This window comes from Schistocerca piceifrons, chromosome 1 (genome assembly GCF_021461385.2).
Source record: "Schistocerca piceifrons isolate TAMUIC-IGC-003096 chromosome 1, iqSchPice1.1, whole genome shotgun sequence".
NCBI classification, from domain to species: Eukaryota; Metazoa; Arthropoda; class Insecta; order Orthoptera; family Acrididae; genus Schistocerca; species Schistocerca piceifrons.
Genome location: NC_060138.1, coordinates 687,563,180 through 687,581,575, shown reverse-complemented (window position 1 = coordinate 687,581,575; position 18,396 = coordinate 687,563,180). Strand labels below are relative to the sequence as shown.

General features: G+C 41.1%; 1 protein-coding gene across 4 annotated transcripts in view; it reads right to left on the bottom strand.

The window, feature by feature from the left end:
* Positions 1-18,171, bottom strand: part of LOC124709673 (USP6 N-terminal-like protein) — a 143,192-nt gene extending 125,021 nt beyond the window's left edge. Inside the window, exons 1-2 of one of the 4 annotated variants that reach the window (XM_047240860.1) lie at positions 18,076-18,171; positions 16,904-17,149 (exon numbers count right to left, since the gene is read on the bottom strand). In XM_047240860.1, the coding sequence (XP_047096816.1) occupies positions 16,904-17,058 (155 nt within the window). In that variant the 5' untranslated portion in view covers positions 17,059-17,149; positions 18,076-18,171. Of the gene's footprint in view, positions 1-16,903; positions 17,722-18,075 lie in introns of those variants that run through there. The other 3 variants (XM_047240859.1, XM_047240858.1, XM_047240861.1) reach the window with 3 other exon arrangements.
* Between the last annotated feature and the right edge of the window lie 225 nt (positions 18,172-18,396).

Genomic DNA, 18,396 nt, shown 5'->3' with positions numbered 1-18,396 from the left:
GAGACTCAATACAGAGAGAGCCCTGCGGGACCCCATTCTCCTGGGTATGGGGGAGGGAACTATGGGAGGCACCAACTTGGACACGGAAAGTCTGAAGTGACAAGAAGTTCTGGATAAAAATCGGGAGTGGGCCTCTGAGACCCCCCTTGCACGAGGGTTGTCCGTAAAATAAGGTTCCCATGGCACTACAGTCCTGAAAACTGCTGTTACAGTGGATCCCACGATTCTGTAGTGTACCTTGGTTCCCCCACTCCAAATCCCCTCCCTAGCATGCTCCCTGTGGAGCTCAGTCTTGGCTTGGCAGCTGTACGTGATGGATCTCCCCCTTGCTTCACCCGCCAGGGTGTGAACTACGCTCGGTGATCCATTTCCTGTCTACAAAAAACATTGCACCGACAGAAATCCATTCCCAGCTATGTGAAATTTGCGGAGACAAGTGTATGAGCATACAACACAAGCGCAAATGGTGAGAGAGTTCAAGAATGGTCTTACTGACGTCCGTGATGAGGAGTGTTCCGGACGGCCATCTGTTTCTGATGAAACAATCGCAAAAGTGGAGGCAGCGGTGCTCTCAGATTGAAGAGTGAAGGTTCGTGAGCTCTCCGAAATGATCCCTGATGTCAGCAAAACCTCTATTGACAAGATTTTGACAGAGCTTCTAGGGTATACTAAGGTTTGCGCGAGGTGGGTGCCAAGAATGTTGAATGAAGACCAATGTCAATGAGTTGAAGTGGCTCAAGAACTTCTTCAAGATCACGGAACTCATAGAGAGGAATATCTCTACTCCACTGTCATTGGAGATGACCCGAAACCAAAGAACAATCCAAACAAACAGAAGCACCCAGAGTCGCGAGATCGCGAAAATTCAAACAAATGCAGAGTGTCGGCAAAGTGGTGGCAACAGTGTTTTGGGACAGCAAGGGGGTACTGTTGTGTGAGTTCTTGCCCACCAGTACAACAATCAACACTGCTGGGTACTGTGAGACACTGCAAAAATTGTGCTGTGCAATTCAATACAAGAGGAGGGGTATGCTGTCCAAGGGGGTGCATTTGCATCAGGATAACGCTCGACTGCACACCGCTAAAGCCGCCTACGAGCTCATCGCAAAATTTGGATGGGGTATTGTCAAACACCCACCCTACAGCCCAGACTTAGCTCCAAGTGACTACAATCTCTTCCCTAACTTGAAGAAATACTTGTGTGGAACGCATTTCGGCGACAGAGAAGAGTTGGAAGAAGCGGTTCTCGGGTATCTGCGTGGCTTGGCAGCACATTTTTTTTTACTTGGGAATTCAAAAGCTCGTATATTGCATGCAAAAATGTATTGACCTCAGTGGTGACTATGTAGAAAAATATGTTGAAGTCTGAACTTTTCAAAAATATACATATTCATGAAATAAACATGTTTTACACTGTGGGGGTAAAAAAAAAAAAAAAAAATAAAAAAAAAAATAAAAAAAAAAAACACCAACCTGAGAACCTTATTTTACGGACACCCTCGTATAATGTGGCAAGGATATGATGTCGCCAGGTCATGTCATACGCTTTTCGCAAATCGAAAAAGATGGCAACCAGGTGTTGGCGTCTGGAAAAAGCTGTTCGGATGTCAGACTCTAGGGACACAAGATTAGCAGTGGTAGAGCGATCCTGGCGGAAGCCGCCCTGACGTGGAACTGGTAGGCCACATGACTCCAGGACCCAACCCAACAGCCAACACACCATAGATTCCAGCAGCTTAGAAAGAATGTTGGAGAGGCTGATGGGCCGATAGCTATCCACATCAAGTGGGTTTTTACTGGGTTTGAGCACCGGAATGATGGTGCTCTCTTGCCATTGCGATGAAAAGACGCCATTGCACCAGATCCGGTTGAAGATAATGAGGAGATGTCGCTTGTAGTCAGATGAGAGATGTATAATCATCTGACTGTAGATCCGATCTGGCCCAGGAGCTGTGGCAGGGCAGTGTGCAAGGGCACTGAGGAGATCCCACTCTGTCAAAGGGGCATTATAGGATTCACTGTGGCATGTAATAAACAAGAGGACTTTCCCTTACAGCTGCCGTCAGAGTGCAAAAGGCTGGGGGTAATTCTCCGACACAGAGGCTCGAGCATAGTGTTCAGCAAAGCGCTCAGCAATCACATTTGTGTCGGTAGATAACACGTCATTTATGTTAACACCGGGTACACCTGTCGGGGTCTGGTACCCGAAAACACATTTGATCTTTGCCCAGACTTAGTGAGGTGACGTATGGCACCCAATGGTCGAGACATATCTCTCCCAACACTCCCACTTCCGTCATTTGATAAGTTGGCAAACGTGAGCACAGAGCCGTTTAAAGGCTATAAGGTGCTCCAGGGAAGGGTGCCGCTTATGCCGTTTTAGAGCTCAACAACGCTCCTTAATTGCTTCAGCGACTTCCAGCGACCACCAAGAGACTGTCTTTCCTGGGGGCACCCTAAAGAGTGAGGGATTGTGTTTTCTGTCACAGAAATGATTGTTGTAGTCACCTACTCAACCATCACATTGATGTTCCTGTGTGAGGAAGATTCAACGGTTGCAGAGGTGAAAGTTTCCCAGTCCGCCTTGTTTAAAGCCCATCTGGGCAGGCGTCCGTGGGTTTGATGCCGGGGCAGCGACAGGAAGATGGGGAAGTGGTCACTACCACACAGGTCGTCGTGTGCTCTCCAGTGGATAGATGGGAGAAATCCTGGGCTGCAAATTGATAAATCAATGGCCGAGTAACTACCTCAAGCCACACTGAAATGTGTGGAGGCCCCAATATTTAAGAGGCAGAAGTCGAACTGAGACAGTAAAGTTTCGACCTCTCTGCCTTGGACGGTAAGCACGGTGCCACCCCACAAGGAGTTATGGGTCTTAAAATCTCCCAAAAGTAGGAACGGTTTAGGGAGTTGATCAATCAGTGCAGTTAATACATTCAGGGTTACTGCACCATCTGGAGGAAGATGTACATTGCAAAGAGGTTATTTCCTGCGTTGTCCTTATTCTGACAGCCACAGCTTTAAGAGGGGTTTGAAGGTGCACAGTTTCACTACAGAATGAGTTTAGGACATAAATGCGAACTCCACCTGACACTATTACAGTCGCTACAGTTCCTGTAGTATCCCTTATAGCTGCGGAGGGTACGGGTCTGCATTGTGGGGAACCAGGTTTCCTGGAGGGCCATGCAGAAAGCAGGTGTAAGGCTTAACAGTTGCCGTAGCTCAGCCAGGCGGTGGAAAAAAACCACCGCAATTCCACTGGAGGATGACGTCATCGTGAAACTGGGAAGGCATGGAACATTCAATGAGTCAGTTTACGCCTCAGGGTCACCTGCTGCCACTGACTTTTTGTCTGAGCCGTCTATATTCATTTTGCCCAAGGGACCGGCGAGATCTATGTCCTCAGCGGACACCAGAATCTCCACCTCATCTGCAGACGCAGAGCTTGGGGGTAGTGGTGGTGGTGTGGGTGGCACCGCAATTCCCTTGGCTTCGGGACTTCCTTTTTGGATTTCACTCACTGTTCCTTGGGTTTCTCTGGCTGGGAGGACTTTACTGATTCAGTCTCTGGGATTGAGGATGAGTGTGAAGACCTGCGACCAGCTGATTTTGGACTCTTCAGCCACTGGCGGGTGTCATCTTTTCCACTAGCAGAAACCTGGGAAGGGAGTGACCCAAGGGACCCTTTCCTACAGAGAGAGGCCGAAGACGCTGTACGCTTCTCTGACTTAGAAGTGGGGACTGACGTCCACGATGGTTGGGGGGTGGGGGGTGTTGCTCCTGCAGTAGGTGATGCAGGAGCGACAGTGAGGGAAATGCCCCCCACCATCAAGGGGGCTAGTGTAGCCTTCCGACTATTACACGTGACTGAGGGTGGCGGAGCTGTTAGGGTTAGAACTGTTGTAGCGGCGGCATAAGAAGATGTGATACGTACAGGATGTAGGTGTTCAAATTTCCTCTTAGCCTCAGTGTAGGTCAGTCAGTCCAGGGAGAATCCTGCAGTCTGGTGAGCAAGGCGAATGGTGCTCTCCACAGTTGACATGGATGGGAGGCGGGGCACATGGAGTATTGGGATGTGATGGGCGTCCGCAATCTCGACATGTGACACTGGACATACAACGGGAAGACATATGACCAAACTTCCAACATTTAAAGCACCGCATTGGTGGAAGGGGTATAAGGTTTCACATCACAGCATTAGACCATCACCTTGACTTTCTCGGGTAATGTATCACCCTTGAAGGCCAAGATGAAGGCACAGGTGGCAACCTAATTATCCTTTGGACCCCGGTGGACATGCTGAAAGAAATGTACACCTCGCCGTTCTAAATTGGCGTGCAGCTCATTGTCGGACTGCAAAAGAAGGTCCGTGTGGAATATGATACCCTGGACCATTTTAAGATCTTATGGGGCGTGACTGTTACAGAAACATCCCCCAGTTCGTCACAAGCGAGTAACACCCGTGACTGGGCAGAGGATGCTGTTTTGATCAAGACTAACACAGATCTCATTTTGGACAAGCCCTCCACCTCCCCAAACTTGTCCTCTAAATGCTCAACAAAAAACTGAGGCTTCATTGTCATGAAAGAGTTGCCATCAGCTCTAGAACATACAAGGTACCGGGGCGAATAAGAGCCACTGCCATTCTTAGCCTGATGTTCCTCCCATGGATTGGCCAGGGAGCGGAACGATTTGGGGTCATGCTTCTGGGCATTGAATTGAGCCTGTGAAAGCTTAGAGACTGCTGGTGTTCGACCACCAGCATGAGATGATGTACTACGCTTCATCGCGTGTCATCCACCCTGGTGCCACCCACTCCGACCACGGGACCTCCCCACGGACTCCACCCAGCTGCAGTGAAGGCCACCTGGGAGGATGGCCATTGCTGGATGTCCTGATGCCCCAGGGGGATGGGCATCTACCCCTTGGCATACATGGGGAGATAATTGTGCAGGCATCAGCAGAGCGATCCCTGTGTGGGCAGGGGGCTACAACCAACAGGGTACATGGTGACCCCACCACAACGAACTGGCTACCACGCTGGTTATCAGGTGCAACCAAGCAAATAAGTTCATTATTATCATTAGCATAGAAAAAGATACTGCACAGCTGATGGAAAAATAAACACCCAGGAGGGTAACCTCATCCAACAGTTGTAGAATGAGCAGAAATACAGATCCACGTCAATGAAGGATGCGATAGGTCTCTGCGCATGACGGACATGATGCACCATGCAAGGTGCCCTTCCCCAATTGGCTTGTTCTTCAGAAAAATTTTGAAAAATTGAGGTCAAGCCCTACAGGAGACCATCACAAAGGCCGAAACATGTGAGACTCCTTTTAGTCGCCTCTTATGACAGGCAGGAATACCTCGGGCCTATTGTAACCCTCGGACCCGCAGGGGGGCCTTGGGCAAAGGAATGAAGGAGGAAACCACCTTATAGAAATCTGCACAGTGCATAGTTTGATCATCACTGACAAATGGTTCAAATGGCTCTGAGCACTATGGAACTTAACGTCTGAGGTCATCAGTCCCCTAGAACTGAGAACTACTTAAACCTAACTAACCTAAGGACATCACACACATCCATGCACGAGGCTGGATTCAAACCTGTGACTGTAGCAGTCGTGCAGTTCCAGACTGAAGCACCTAGAACCACTCGGCCACACTGGCTGGCTGATCATCACTGACACTTGGTTTAGGAATCATAAATGAAAGCTGTATACGTGGAAGAGACCTGAAGACACTGGAAGGTTTCAGACTGATTATATAATGGTAAGACAGCAATTTAGGAACCAGATTTTAAATTGTAAGGCATTTCCAGTGATAGATGTGGACTCTGACCACAATTTATTGGTTATACACTATAAAATAAAACTGAAGAAATTGGAAAAAGGTAGGAAATTAAGGGGATGGGATCTGGATAAGTTGAAAGAACCAGAGGTTGCTGAGAGGCTCAGAGAGAGTATTAGGCAATGGTTGACTATACCAAAGGAAAGGAATACAGAAGACGACGCATGGGTAGCTTTGAGAGATGAAATAGGGAAGGCAGCAGAGGATCAAATAGGTAAAAAGACAAGGCCTAGTAGAAATCCTTGGATAACACAAGAGATATTGAATTTAACTGATGAAAGGAGAAAATATAACAATGCAGTAAGTGAAGCACATGAAAGTGAATACAGCTGCTAAAAAAAATTAAATTCACAGGTAGTGCAAAAGGGCTAAGGAGGGATAGCTAAGAGAGAAAATGTAATGATTTAAAGCATACTTCACTAGGAGGAAGGTAGAGACCGCTTACAGGAAAATTAAAGAGGCCTTTGACGTGAAGAGAAACAGCTGTATGAATGTCATGAGCTTAAATGATAAGCCAATTACAAGCAAAGAAGAAAAGGTGGAAGAAGTCTATTGAGAGTCTATATAGGGAAGGTCTACATCTGGAAGATAAACCTGAAGGCAATATTATAGGAAAGGTAGTGGGTGTAGATGAAGATGAGATGGGTGATATGATACTGCAAGAAGCATTTGATAGAGCTCTGAAAGATCTATGCTGAAACAACATCCTGGATTAGAAGATACGTTACAGAAAGGTCAACCTACATTTATAGCATTTGTAAACTACAGAAAGCTCTTGACAATGTAGACTGGAATGCTCTCTTTGAAATTCTGAAGGTAGCAAGGATAAAATACAGGAGGTGAAAGGCTATTTACAACTTGTACAGAAGCCAAACAGCAATTATAAAAGACAATGGGAATGAAATGGAAGCAGTTTTTGAGAAGGGAGGAATACAGGGCCATAGCCTATCCCTGACTTTATTCAATATGTACGTTCAGGTAGCAGTAAAGGAAAACTAAGAAAAATTTGGATTAACAATTGAAGTTCAGGAAAAGAAATAAAAACTTTGACATTTGCCAATGACACTGTAATTTTGTCAGAGACAGCAAAGAACTTGGAAGAGCAGCTGAATGGAATGGACATTGTTTTGAAAGAATGATATACGATGAACATCAACAAAAGCAAAACAAGGGTAATGGCATGTAGTTGAATTAAATCAGGAGACGCTACAGGAATTCGATCAGAAAGCAAGACACTTAAAGAAACAGATGAGTGTTGCTATTTGGTAACTGGGCAGCAAAATAAGAGAAATTTGTGAACACTGAATATAGATGTAAGTTTTAGGAAGTCTTTTCTGAAAATATCTGTCTGGAGCACAGCCATGTACGGAAGTGAAGCACAGATGATAAACAGCTTAGATAAAGAAAGAATAGAAGCTTTAGAAATGTGGTGCTACAGAAGAATGCTGAAGATTAGATGCGTAGATCATATAATTAATGAGGACATACATAATAGAATTGGGAGGCAAAAAATTTGTTGTGCAACTTGATCAAAAGGACACAGACATCAAGGGATCACCACTTTAGTATTGGAGGGAAGTGTGGGAGATAAAATTTGCAGAGGGAGATGAATACATTAAGCAGATGCAGAAGGATGTGCACTGCTGTAGTTAGACAGAGATGAAGAGGCCTGCAAAGATAGAATAGTATGGAGACTACATCAAACCAGTCTCCAGACTGAGACAACAACAACAACAACAACAAATAAACAAATGCAGTTCAGACTTGTTCTCATGATGATGGTAATGAAATTGTTTCTGATGCAAAGCATATAAGCACTACTGACGTTTAGTAGCTTTGGGTAGTATAGTGTGCTAACCACTGCACCTAGTGTTACACAAGCCCTCTGCTGTTCCTTATCTACATAAACAATTTAGGAGGCATTCTGAGCAGCCATCTTAGGTTGTATGCAGATGATACAGTCGTTTATCATCTAGTTAAGTCATCAGAAGATAAAAACGAATTGCAAAACGGTTTAGAAACGTTACCTGCAAGGTGTGAAAATTGGCAATTGACCCTAGATAATGGAAAGTGTGAGGTCATCCAAGTGACTGTTAAAAGGAATCTGTTGAACTTCTGTAACATGATAAATCAGTCAAATCTAAAGGCGATAAATTCAACTAAATGCCCAGAAATTGCAGAATTATGAACAACTTAAACTGGAAAGAACACAAACAAAATGCTGTGTGGAAGGCGAACTGAAGACTGATTTATTGGCAGAACAATTAGAAAATGCAACAGATCTACTAAAGAGACTGCGTACACTATTCTTGTCCATCCTCTTTTGGAGTACTGCTGCACAGTGTGGGATCCTTACCAGACAGGATTGACAGAGTACACCAAGGAAGTTCAAATAAGAGCAGCATATTTTGCATTATCGAGTAACCAGAGACAGAATGTCACGGACATGATACAGGATTTGGGGTGGACATAATTGAAACAAAGGCTTTTCTTGTTGCAGCAGTATCTTCTGATGAAATTTCAATTACCAACTTTCTTCTCCGAATGTGAAAATATTTTGTTGGCGCCAACCTACACAGGGAGAAATGATCACCATAATAAAATAAGGAAAATCAGAGCTAGCACAGAAAGATATGGGTGTTCAGTTTTTCCACATGCTGTCTGAGAGTGGAATAACGGAAAACTAGTGTGAAGTTGGTGCGATGAACCCACTGCCAGGCACCCGAGTGTGATTTGCAAAGTCTTGATGTAGATGTAGGAACAAGATGAATGTACAGGACTCAATGCCTGACAAGAGTAGCAGAGAGTAGCTGGCTAGTGTGTGGAAGGGAAACACAAAATGGGATGTGACCAAGGATAGAGGTGTGTGTAGAACATAGTCTACTTAAGGTTGAAGGATACAAAAATGTGATGACATTATGTACATTTCAGTGATGGTGATGATGGAAAAGGAAGGGATTCTAAGTCCCAATTGTATACACTGTGCAGTAGCAGTTTACCATTGTGTGTTCAGCAGCATGCTGTTGCCCCTGACAATACATACTGTGATCATTAATATTGGTGGATTCTTGCTAGGTGGCCCAGACCAAATAAATAGATGTGAGTACCAACAGAAAAACTCACATATCAATGTAGAAAAACATTTTTATCAATGTCGCTGTCATCATAGATAGCACTGCTGTTAATAAACACACATGAATCACAAGACTCGAATAAGTCGTGATGGGTGAGTAAATAAGTTAAATGTAAATTCAAACCTTTGCAAGGATATGACAAAGCAAGGGGTTGAGTGCGAGCAGGGATAGCCCAAGCATGAGCTAAGTATTTTGTTGGTTTCATAGACTGTAAAATAAAACTCTTTTGGATAGGTAATACAACAATTCTGATTAGGTAATACTCCCTTAAATGTAATTACACACAAATTAAGACAATATCTGAACGATACATATGATAATACACACAAAAGCGCCAAAGAAACTGTATAGGCATGCATATTCAAATACAGAGATATGTAAACAGGCAGAATACAGTGCTGCAGTTGGCAACACCAATATAAGGAAATAAGTATCTGGCACAGTTGTCAGATCGGTTACTGCTGCTGCAATGGCAGGTTATCAAGATTTAAATGAGTTTGAAAGTGGTGTTATAGTTTATGCACGAGCGATGGGACACGGCATCTCTGAGGTAGCGATGAAGTGAGGATTTTCCTGTATGGCCATTTCACGAGTGTACCGTGAATATCAGGAATCTGGTAAAACATGAATTCTCCAACATCAATGTGGCTGGAAAAAGATCCAGTAAGAATAGGACCAATGACGATTGAAGAGACTCATTCAACATGACAGAAGTGGAACCTTCCGTAAATTGCTGCGGATTTCAATGATGGGCCATCAACAAGTGTCAGTGTGTGAACCATTCTACAGAAAATCACTGATATGGGCTTTCGGAGCCGAAGGCCCACTCTTGTACCCTTGATGACTGCACGACGCAAAGCTTTACATGTTGCCTGGGCTTGTAAACGCTGACATTGGACTACTGATGACTGGAAACATGTTGCCTGGTTGGATGACTCATTTCAAATTGTATCGAGTGGATGGACGTGTACGAATCCATGGACCCTGCATGTCAGCAGGGTACTGTTCAAGCTGGTGAAAGATCTGTAATGGTGTCGGGTGTGTGCTGTTGGAGCGATATTGGATCCCTGATATGTCTAGATACAACTGACAGGTGACACGTACATTAGTTTTTCTTTCTTATCACCTGCACCCACTCATGTCTACTGTGCATCTGACGGATTTGGGAAATTCCAGCAGGACAATGTGACACCCTGCACTTCCAGAATAGCTACAGAGTGGCTCCAGGAACACTCTTCTCAGTTTAAACACTTCCACTGGCCACCCCAGGTGTGGACATTATTGAGCCTATCTGGGATATTTTGCAACTTACTGTTCAGAAGAGATCTCCACCCCCTAGTACTCTTACAGATTTATGGACAGCCCTGCAGGATTCATGGTGTCAGATCCCTCTAGCACTACTTCAGAGATTAGTGGAGTCCATGCCATGTCATGTTGCAGCACTCCTGCATGCTTGTGGGGGCTCTACAAGATATTGGGCAGGAGTACCAGTTTCTTTGGCTGTTCAGTGTAGTATATGGTCGAAGGTTAATTGAAAATTGTAGAAACCATAACCTGGTCTCAAAATCAAGATGTTTTAAAAGGAAACCTCACAAATTAAAAAACCTGGAAACACCCTGATTTCCGAAAGGGTGAATGGCAACTGGACCATGTACGCATGAAATCTACAACGTCAAAGTTTTAACGAGTGAAGACTCAGGACCAGACCACTATGTCGTGAACACCAACTAAAATAACACCAATGGTTAAGAAAATATCTAAGAATAAAAGTAGAAGAAAATTCGACCCAACCATCTTAATAAAACATGAGGAATACACTAGGAAATCAGGTGAAGGATCTATCAACTATAATACGCTAGAAGAATTAACCACCAAATCAAAATCCATAACAGAAGAGTTGGCTCCAATAAATCCCAGGAAGAAACATGAGCGGTGGAATGAAGAATGCGACCAGGCATTAGAAAGAAGACACCAAGCTTGGATAAAGCATCAAGCCCAAAAGTCTTAAGAATCACATCTAGAACTAATTAAATAAAGAAAGTCAACCCATAAAATCATCAGATAGACAAAACGCAAACATCTTAAAAATGCCCTAGAAAAGACAGAAGAGAACTTCCAGAAGAAACAGTCAAGAGATTATTACAAAATCTTTGGGAGATATCTTAAAAAGTATGAGTCCCCAACATTGATGCTGAGAGATGTCAGGAAAGTTGGCACATAGTAATCAGGAAAATACAGAGATCCTTGCAGAGTCTTTCATCAAACTTAAATTGTGATGACCCACTGGAAACATTTCAAGAGACACTGAAGCATCTATTTTAACCACCCAGAACTAATAGATACTCCAACTATCAATGAGGTAGAAGTCACAATTCAGGAACTAAAAAAATTACAAGGCATGTTGTGAAGACCATGTATTCGCAGAAATTTGGAAAAGCTGTAGTTCTAAATCTCCATGAACATCTAATTGAAATGTGGATCAAAGAGAAAATTCCAGGGCACTGGACCTCAGGAATAATCCATCCATTATTTAAAAAAGGAGATAGAACCAGGTCAGATAATGACAGAAGAATAACCCTTCTGGACTGCGCATACAAAATTTTCTCCTGCACAATTTACAATAGGATCAAAAACATTCTGGAACCACAACTTGGAGAATATCAAGGAGGATTTTGACAAATTTTAGCCTGAAACTAATAAAGGAGTATTACAAGTGTAGAAACAAACGTTATTCATCTCATCCATAGATTTTAAAAAAAGCATATGATAGTGATCATAGACCCACACTTCTAAAAATCCTTATATCATATGGCCTCCATCCCAAACTGGTAAGACTCATTCAGCTAACTTTAACTAACACAAATTCAAAGGTCAAGCTCAGAGGAGAAATGTCACAAGCTTTAAAAATGAAAATAGGACTCAAGATAATGTGATGGATTGTCCCCTTTGCTTTTTGATGTGGCCCTCGATTACATCATGACAATCTGCCAAAAAGAAAATCCGTGTAAAATCAAAATCGGAGGAAAACCAGTAATATGAGCAAACTGCCTTGGGTTTGCTGACGATTTAACTTTCTTAGCCCTTGACATGGAAGAAGTTTGTGCTCAGATAAAAAGTCTCCAGAAAATTGCTTCAAAAACAGGATTACAAACATCCTTTGAGAAAACTGAAATCATGCCCATGAAACCTCTTTGCATGGACAAAATCTTCATAATGATCATGAAATTAACATAGCTCCACAATTTAAATATCTTGGATGAGAAAGCAACATGGATAAATAGAACCAATTAAATGAAAAAAGAACAATTTCTAACCTGGTCAACATATAGTAAGAAATGCCTGTCGACAGACACTAAGATCCAACATTACAAAACTGTAACTCTCCCAGAAGCAACTTATGCTTGTGAAACTCTGTTCCAAATTAAAAATGAAAGGACTCCTCAAGACTGAACAAGGAATTATCAGAATATGCATCAATAAAAGATACCAGGTTGATGGAGTCTGGAGAATCCTCCCTAATGAAACTGTCTATTGTGAAATTGACCCAATCACCAGCACAATGAAGAACAAAAGAATTTCATATTTCTTTCATGTCTTACAATTGCCTGACAACAGGATTTTAAAACAACTACTGATGAGAGGTCTCGGAAAGAAGACAGTGGGTCAAAGAAATTCAGCAATATCTTGAAGCAGTCAGACTCAGGATTACTGAGGCAGAGAACAGAAACAAAATTAACACACTTGTTATGAATCATAAATTTTCAGCAGAAATGATGCACAGAAGTCCAGTAGAGATTTCAGACAAGTTAAGAAAATTGTGTTCAGAACGAATGACCAAGTACTGGGCTGAGTGCAAGAAGCAAGTAGTCTAGTCATCAAAGAGAAAGTGAACATGGAATGACTCAAGTGGTCCAATGTGGCCAATCAATTTAATAATAATAATAATAATAATAATAATAATAATAATAATAATAGGAAGATATTCCAATGGAAAGTAAACCTCAGTTGTTAATTACTTCCTTCTGCACATCCAATCACGATTGTTATTTGACATGGAAAATAAATGAATGGTATACATCTAAAATACAGATTCAAGGAATGCGAAAATTCAACTGGGATTCCGAATCAAAGCCTATTAAATAACATACTGCAATGTGGGGTCACTCTGTGCCACTTTTGGATTATTTTTCAAACAAAATCATGTCATGCATAGTAGTTTTGTGAAAAGACTTTTGAAAATGAAGATAGTCTATTTAAAAACAAGGTAAAACCTATTTAGTAACATACAAGATATTGAAAAATTATTTTTGAAATTTTATAAAGTTTAAAAAAATTGGAGAAATGTAGTTGTTCAAGCAGATTAATTTGCTCCAACATTATTTTAAGACAGGGTAATAGCTTGGGGGCAATGTTACCCTCTTTAAAGTTTATTGCATTACCTTAAGAGGTCACAATACATGAACACTTGTACATTTCTGTATTAAAGGGACAAAAATAATAAAAAATCATGATAATGCAACCTTTTTATTTAAGATCTAAAAAAGTAATTCAGTGTCATTTTGTTATTAAACTAAAGACCAATTGTTCCTTAGGTATGCTGGTGTGTGAAAATGTCTGACTACACTAGAAAAGCTTTGGGTCGACAGAAGCGTCCGATCCCACGCGTCGGCTTTAACCCGTGACGTAAGGGTGTTGTCATGTGTGACGTCATGACGGTGCGGAGTTTGGTTTGTGTGGGGCTGTCTCCAGTTCTGTTTTATTTTATTTACTTTTCTGATCTGTTCGTTCTATCCCGTGAGATTTTTTTTAAAAAGACAAAAAACACTAATCAGCTACTGAAGCATTTTTATCTTCTATGGGTTGCAGGGGTTATGACCCCTGGGGAGGTGGGTGGGTATTCATGCATGGCTGTCTTCACTTACACGTTGTAGCTACACAAGGCATTTAAATTTGTTTATATTTAGTTTGCCCCCCACCCAAAACACCCCATTTCCTGCGCTTGTCCTGTTAGTGTCATTAGGCTTCTTGTGGATAGAGTGTGTGTTTGTTTTTGTTTCCGCCATATTTGTGACGTCATGGGTCAAAGCAGACGCTTCCGTATTTCCAAAGCGTTTAGCACAAATTCATCACCATTTACCAACTTCAGCACTGAGAAAAATGCATCTTTTGCTTTACCATTTTGAGGGCTTTATACTTTCAACTGTATAATCCCCTTTGTGAAAAAGTACATCTTTATTTACAGCCCATTTCCAGTTATTAATACATGGAATCACAGTATTAATGGGTGTACCATCTTCAATAAAGCTTTAATAACTCGGTAATGCTTATTTTCATGCTGTGTAATCACAAACACAATAAATTTTCTTGCTGATTTGTATCAGTTTTCCTGTGGTTTTGATAGCCTCTCTTTGTTCACTGTAGAAACCACAAATAACTTCCATTTGGTATCTTTTGTATGGTTCCCAATCTTTGTGTTAACTTTCATCAAGAATTTGTTCCTCTAATAGGTCTTCATCATTAGAATCAAGCACTGTCTGGGTCTTTCTCCTCTTAAGTTGTTTACTAGTAGCTAGCACTGGCTTAGAAACATCTTATGACATTTCAGTGAAGTGATATTTCTAACGGATTCTACGCACTCTTTCAGATTTTCAGTGCTATGAACTGCAAACTGGTTATATCCTAGCTCCCATTTACAATTTTACTACACTATAACAACATTTTCAACGTAATAAGAATCATCCGAAGCTGAATCACGTCTTAAAGTAATTAAAATAATGTGTAGCTACTTTGATCCACTTTGTCAGTGGTGTAAAGTTGCCCCATTCTTTCCAGGAAATAAGCTTCATGGCTGTTTTACATCATAGTGATAAATAACATGTTTATTACAAGTTTGTGGGTATGCTTTAGACAATAAACAACTTCTACACATAAATAAATTATATTTGTCTTCTTTTCTGATAGTAAAACACCACTTATTCTTGACAAAAATAACTCAAAAATATAGTAGTACAGATTTTGCTAGCAGACAATATCCAAGACAGTGGGAAACAGAATAACTCAAACATATGAGCTAGCAGAAATGCTCAACTGTTAGACAGAATCAAATCTGTTGCAAAATGTTTCTTAGAATAGGTGCTAGGTAGGATTGAATCCTTTTTCAGAGTTGGAGGGAAGTTTTCCTCCTATGAGCAAAGTAGCCCTGCTTTACCATATCACAGTAATCAGCACATGTGATTATAAATATTAATAAAGTAAGTTGCTAAAAAAAACAGAAGGATGAGAAAGAACACAGGCAGAGTCCAGTTTGTTTAACAATTTTACTTCACTGGTTGGTAAAGAAATTAATAGAATAATTGTACAAAGATTTGTCAAGATCACAAAAGAAAGCGGGTCTAGTGTAGCAGGGGATACAACCCGTCAGCTTTGGACAATGACGTCACAAGTCGCCAGAGAGCAGTTTACCATTTTCGCTTTTGCTGTTATGTTTCAGTTTCGTTTTTTTACTGAATGCTTAATAAAGTGGATCTGTTTATTCTATCTCTTGAGTTTTTTTTTTAAAGCCAAAAAACACTTATCAGCTACTGAAGGGAGCTACAACACTAAGAAGAATCGCTTCTCGTATGGCGACTTGTGACGTCATTGTCCAAAGCCGACGGGTTGTATCCCCTGCTACACTAGTCCCAAGAAAGCTTGGGAAAGAAGGGATGCGTGGCAGTTAATTGGCACTATACATACCATATGTGGCAACAAATTGTGTGCTATGAAATAAGGAAGGTTTTAGTTCTCTATTCTATCAATATCAATGCATTAGACATAGTGCACTAGCACTGGCAATGGTAGCATAAGCTAATGGTATTTATCTAAAGGTGTTTAAACAAATTGCCAAAATGTGTCAGGAGCCACTTCTTACAGTTTCTCATTGCATTATTCTGTGGTACTCAACCAAATAAAATTAAGTTAAGAAAACTAAATCAGAAAAGAAGATAGTTGCCAGCTGTCAAGAGAACAGAGGAAATAAGTTTTAAAGCATGACAGCGTTTAGTTGTGGTAATTGCCTAAATAGTCCTCTTAGTAAAAGAAAAATTTATACTGAAACTGGCATGTAAAATGTGCCAGAGGGAATCAAAACCACTCAAAACACTGTACTAAACATAGACAGGGTAATGGTACAATTCTTATTTGATCAGAATAGAACCTGTTCATTTTGTCTCAAATATTATAAAACGTAGCTACAGAACAGAGAGGTAGTATGAAAGAAAGGAAGACTTGGGATGTTTACATCCCACTGACAATGAGGTCACTATAGACTGCGCAGAAACTTTGAGAAAGTGTGTCGGCCATGCCCTTTCAGAGGAACCATTCGACTAAAGTAGTGTAAGGAAACCGAGGGAAACCAAAATCTGGATGGCAGAGTCAGAGATGGGGGAGGGAAGGAGCATTTATGTTTTACTTTGCAGCCTTTAAATAACTGTTCTTGCACAATGATGAGTATAGCCAACTATATCATTAGAGGATTTGATAGTTAAACATGTCATTACAGCACATATCCTGTGCAAGTTATTGTTCAGTAGACACATATTCAATTTGGTTTCCATTTCTATGTTAAAGTGGAGTAACAGTTAATTCTAAAATAAGTTTATAAACAGTCAAATTAAAAATAAACACCAAATTGTTTACACTAAATTTTGCCAAGCAGTTATTTAGTGTGTAGGTCGGCAATTAAATACAGTATTTGGCAACATTTAAAAAACTGCTTATTTTTACCAAATACACGGCAAACCTTCAAGAAAGAAAATGAATTTTTTGCCAACAGCATCCTACGCGAATATTTTTGTATATCACGAAACTATAATTTTGTGGAAAGCTATTAACTAAATAGAAGGTATAGTGAAAAATCAATATATTCATGTACTCACTGTATAAATCCATGTCGATCGGTAACATGATAAATTTCGAAGGCTGGATCCTCCCAGGGGTCAATCTGTGCTCCATTTTCTCGACCCTTTTTGTAACGGCTCACAATACTGGCCCTCTCTTCCGCCGCTCTTTGCAGCAGCTCCTCTTCACTCATCCCGCATAAATGGAGATATCCGCGCCACACACCATCCCGGTATTCAACATCTGTACGCTATCACCCTATGTTCATTTCAGTCCCTGAAATTCTGAATATACCACAAATCTTACGTACCCGAAAGTAGATAAGTAGGTCACTTGGTGGTCTTCAAATAATTTCACTATTGTTACATGATTAAAGCGATGTACACTATCTCAGACAGAGAAACAGAAACTGTATTCCGCCGATGCACGTACCCTTCGTAAACTCCAATTGACAGGTGCCGCCTACCAAAATTTGTTACTACACAGAAAGGTTGATCAGTTTAGTGGCATGAACTAATATACCGGGCGAACTTCTCATCGTGATGAAAGATGCGAGCCATATGATTCTATGAAATAAATTCAAGCCATAAGCAATAAGTTTCCAATGTTTATTTGACAAACTGTCAGATGGGAACCTAGTTACCAACTTCCGAAGTCAAGCAATTAACGACACGAAACAGAAGTACGGCAGCATTGACGACAGCACTTCAATATTTTTATGACAATAACAAACATTACTAAAAAAATACACTTCACGTTTCGTTACAAATCAACTACCGTATCACGTACAGAATCCTGGCAACACATCTTTCGCTCACATGCTAAAACAGTCCATCGATAGATCGCAGCACTTTCTCGCTTGCTTCTATGGTCATCTCTGGTTCGCGGGTCCTCGGCTGTTGATGAATTGTAAACGTATTATATGATTTGAAAAATTAATTTAAATCTAAAATTCTTCCTTTTACGTTGAGAAGTAATAGCAAATCTACCATTCTTATGCTGTTCCTTTAGTGCAATCGGTGGAATCATCAACATCCCAATTAAATAGTGAATTACGTTGTACTTTAATTGTATTTGGAATCATTAACATCGAGGTGCATCTACTCTGCGTAAAAAAAAGCCCAACTCATTTTAGTTGATTGAGACACATGCCAAATTCTATATCTATTATCATTAGTTCATATCTTAACAATGAGATGGTACTACTTACTGTTTCGCCGAGTTCACAATTTTCGCAAAACTTAGAACGATATATCGCTGATACTTTTAAATTACAACTTAATGTATTCTTTCTAAATTCCAAGTGAATCACCAAAAACTCTGTTTATTATATTTAATTATGGTCTACACGATGATAATCGTGATTGTTACCACAGTTTAACATGGCCTGTTGTTACCACGGCCGCTTGTATCATAAATACGGCCGTGTTGTTACTCACTGCGCCGAGATAACTTCGTCACCCATCATCTTAGGACACGAATCAAATGATGGGATCTGCCTAGTACAAACCACGCCGTAGTATGCGAGAAA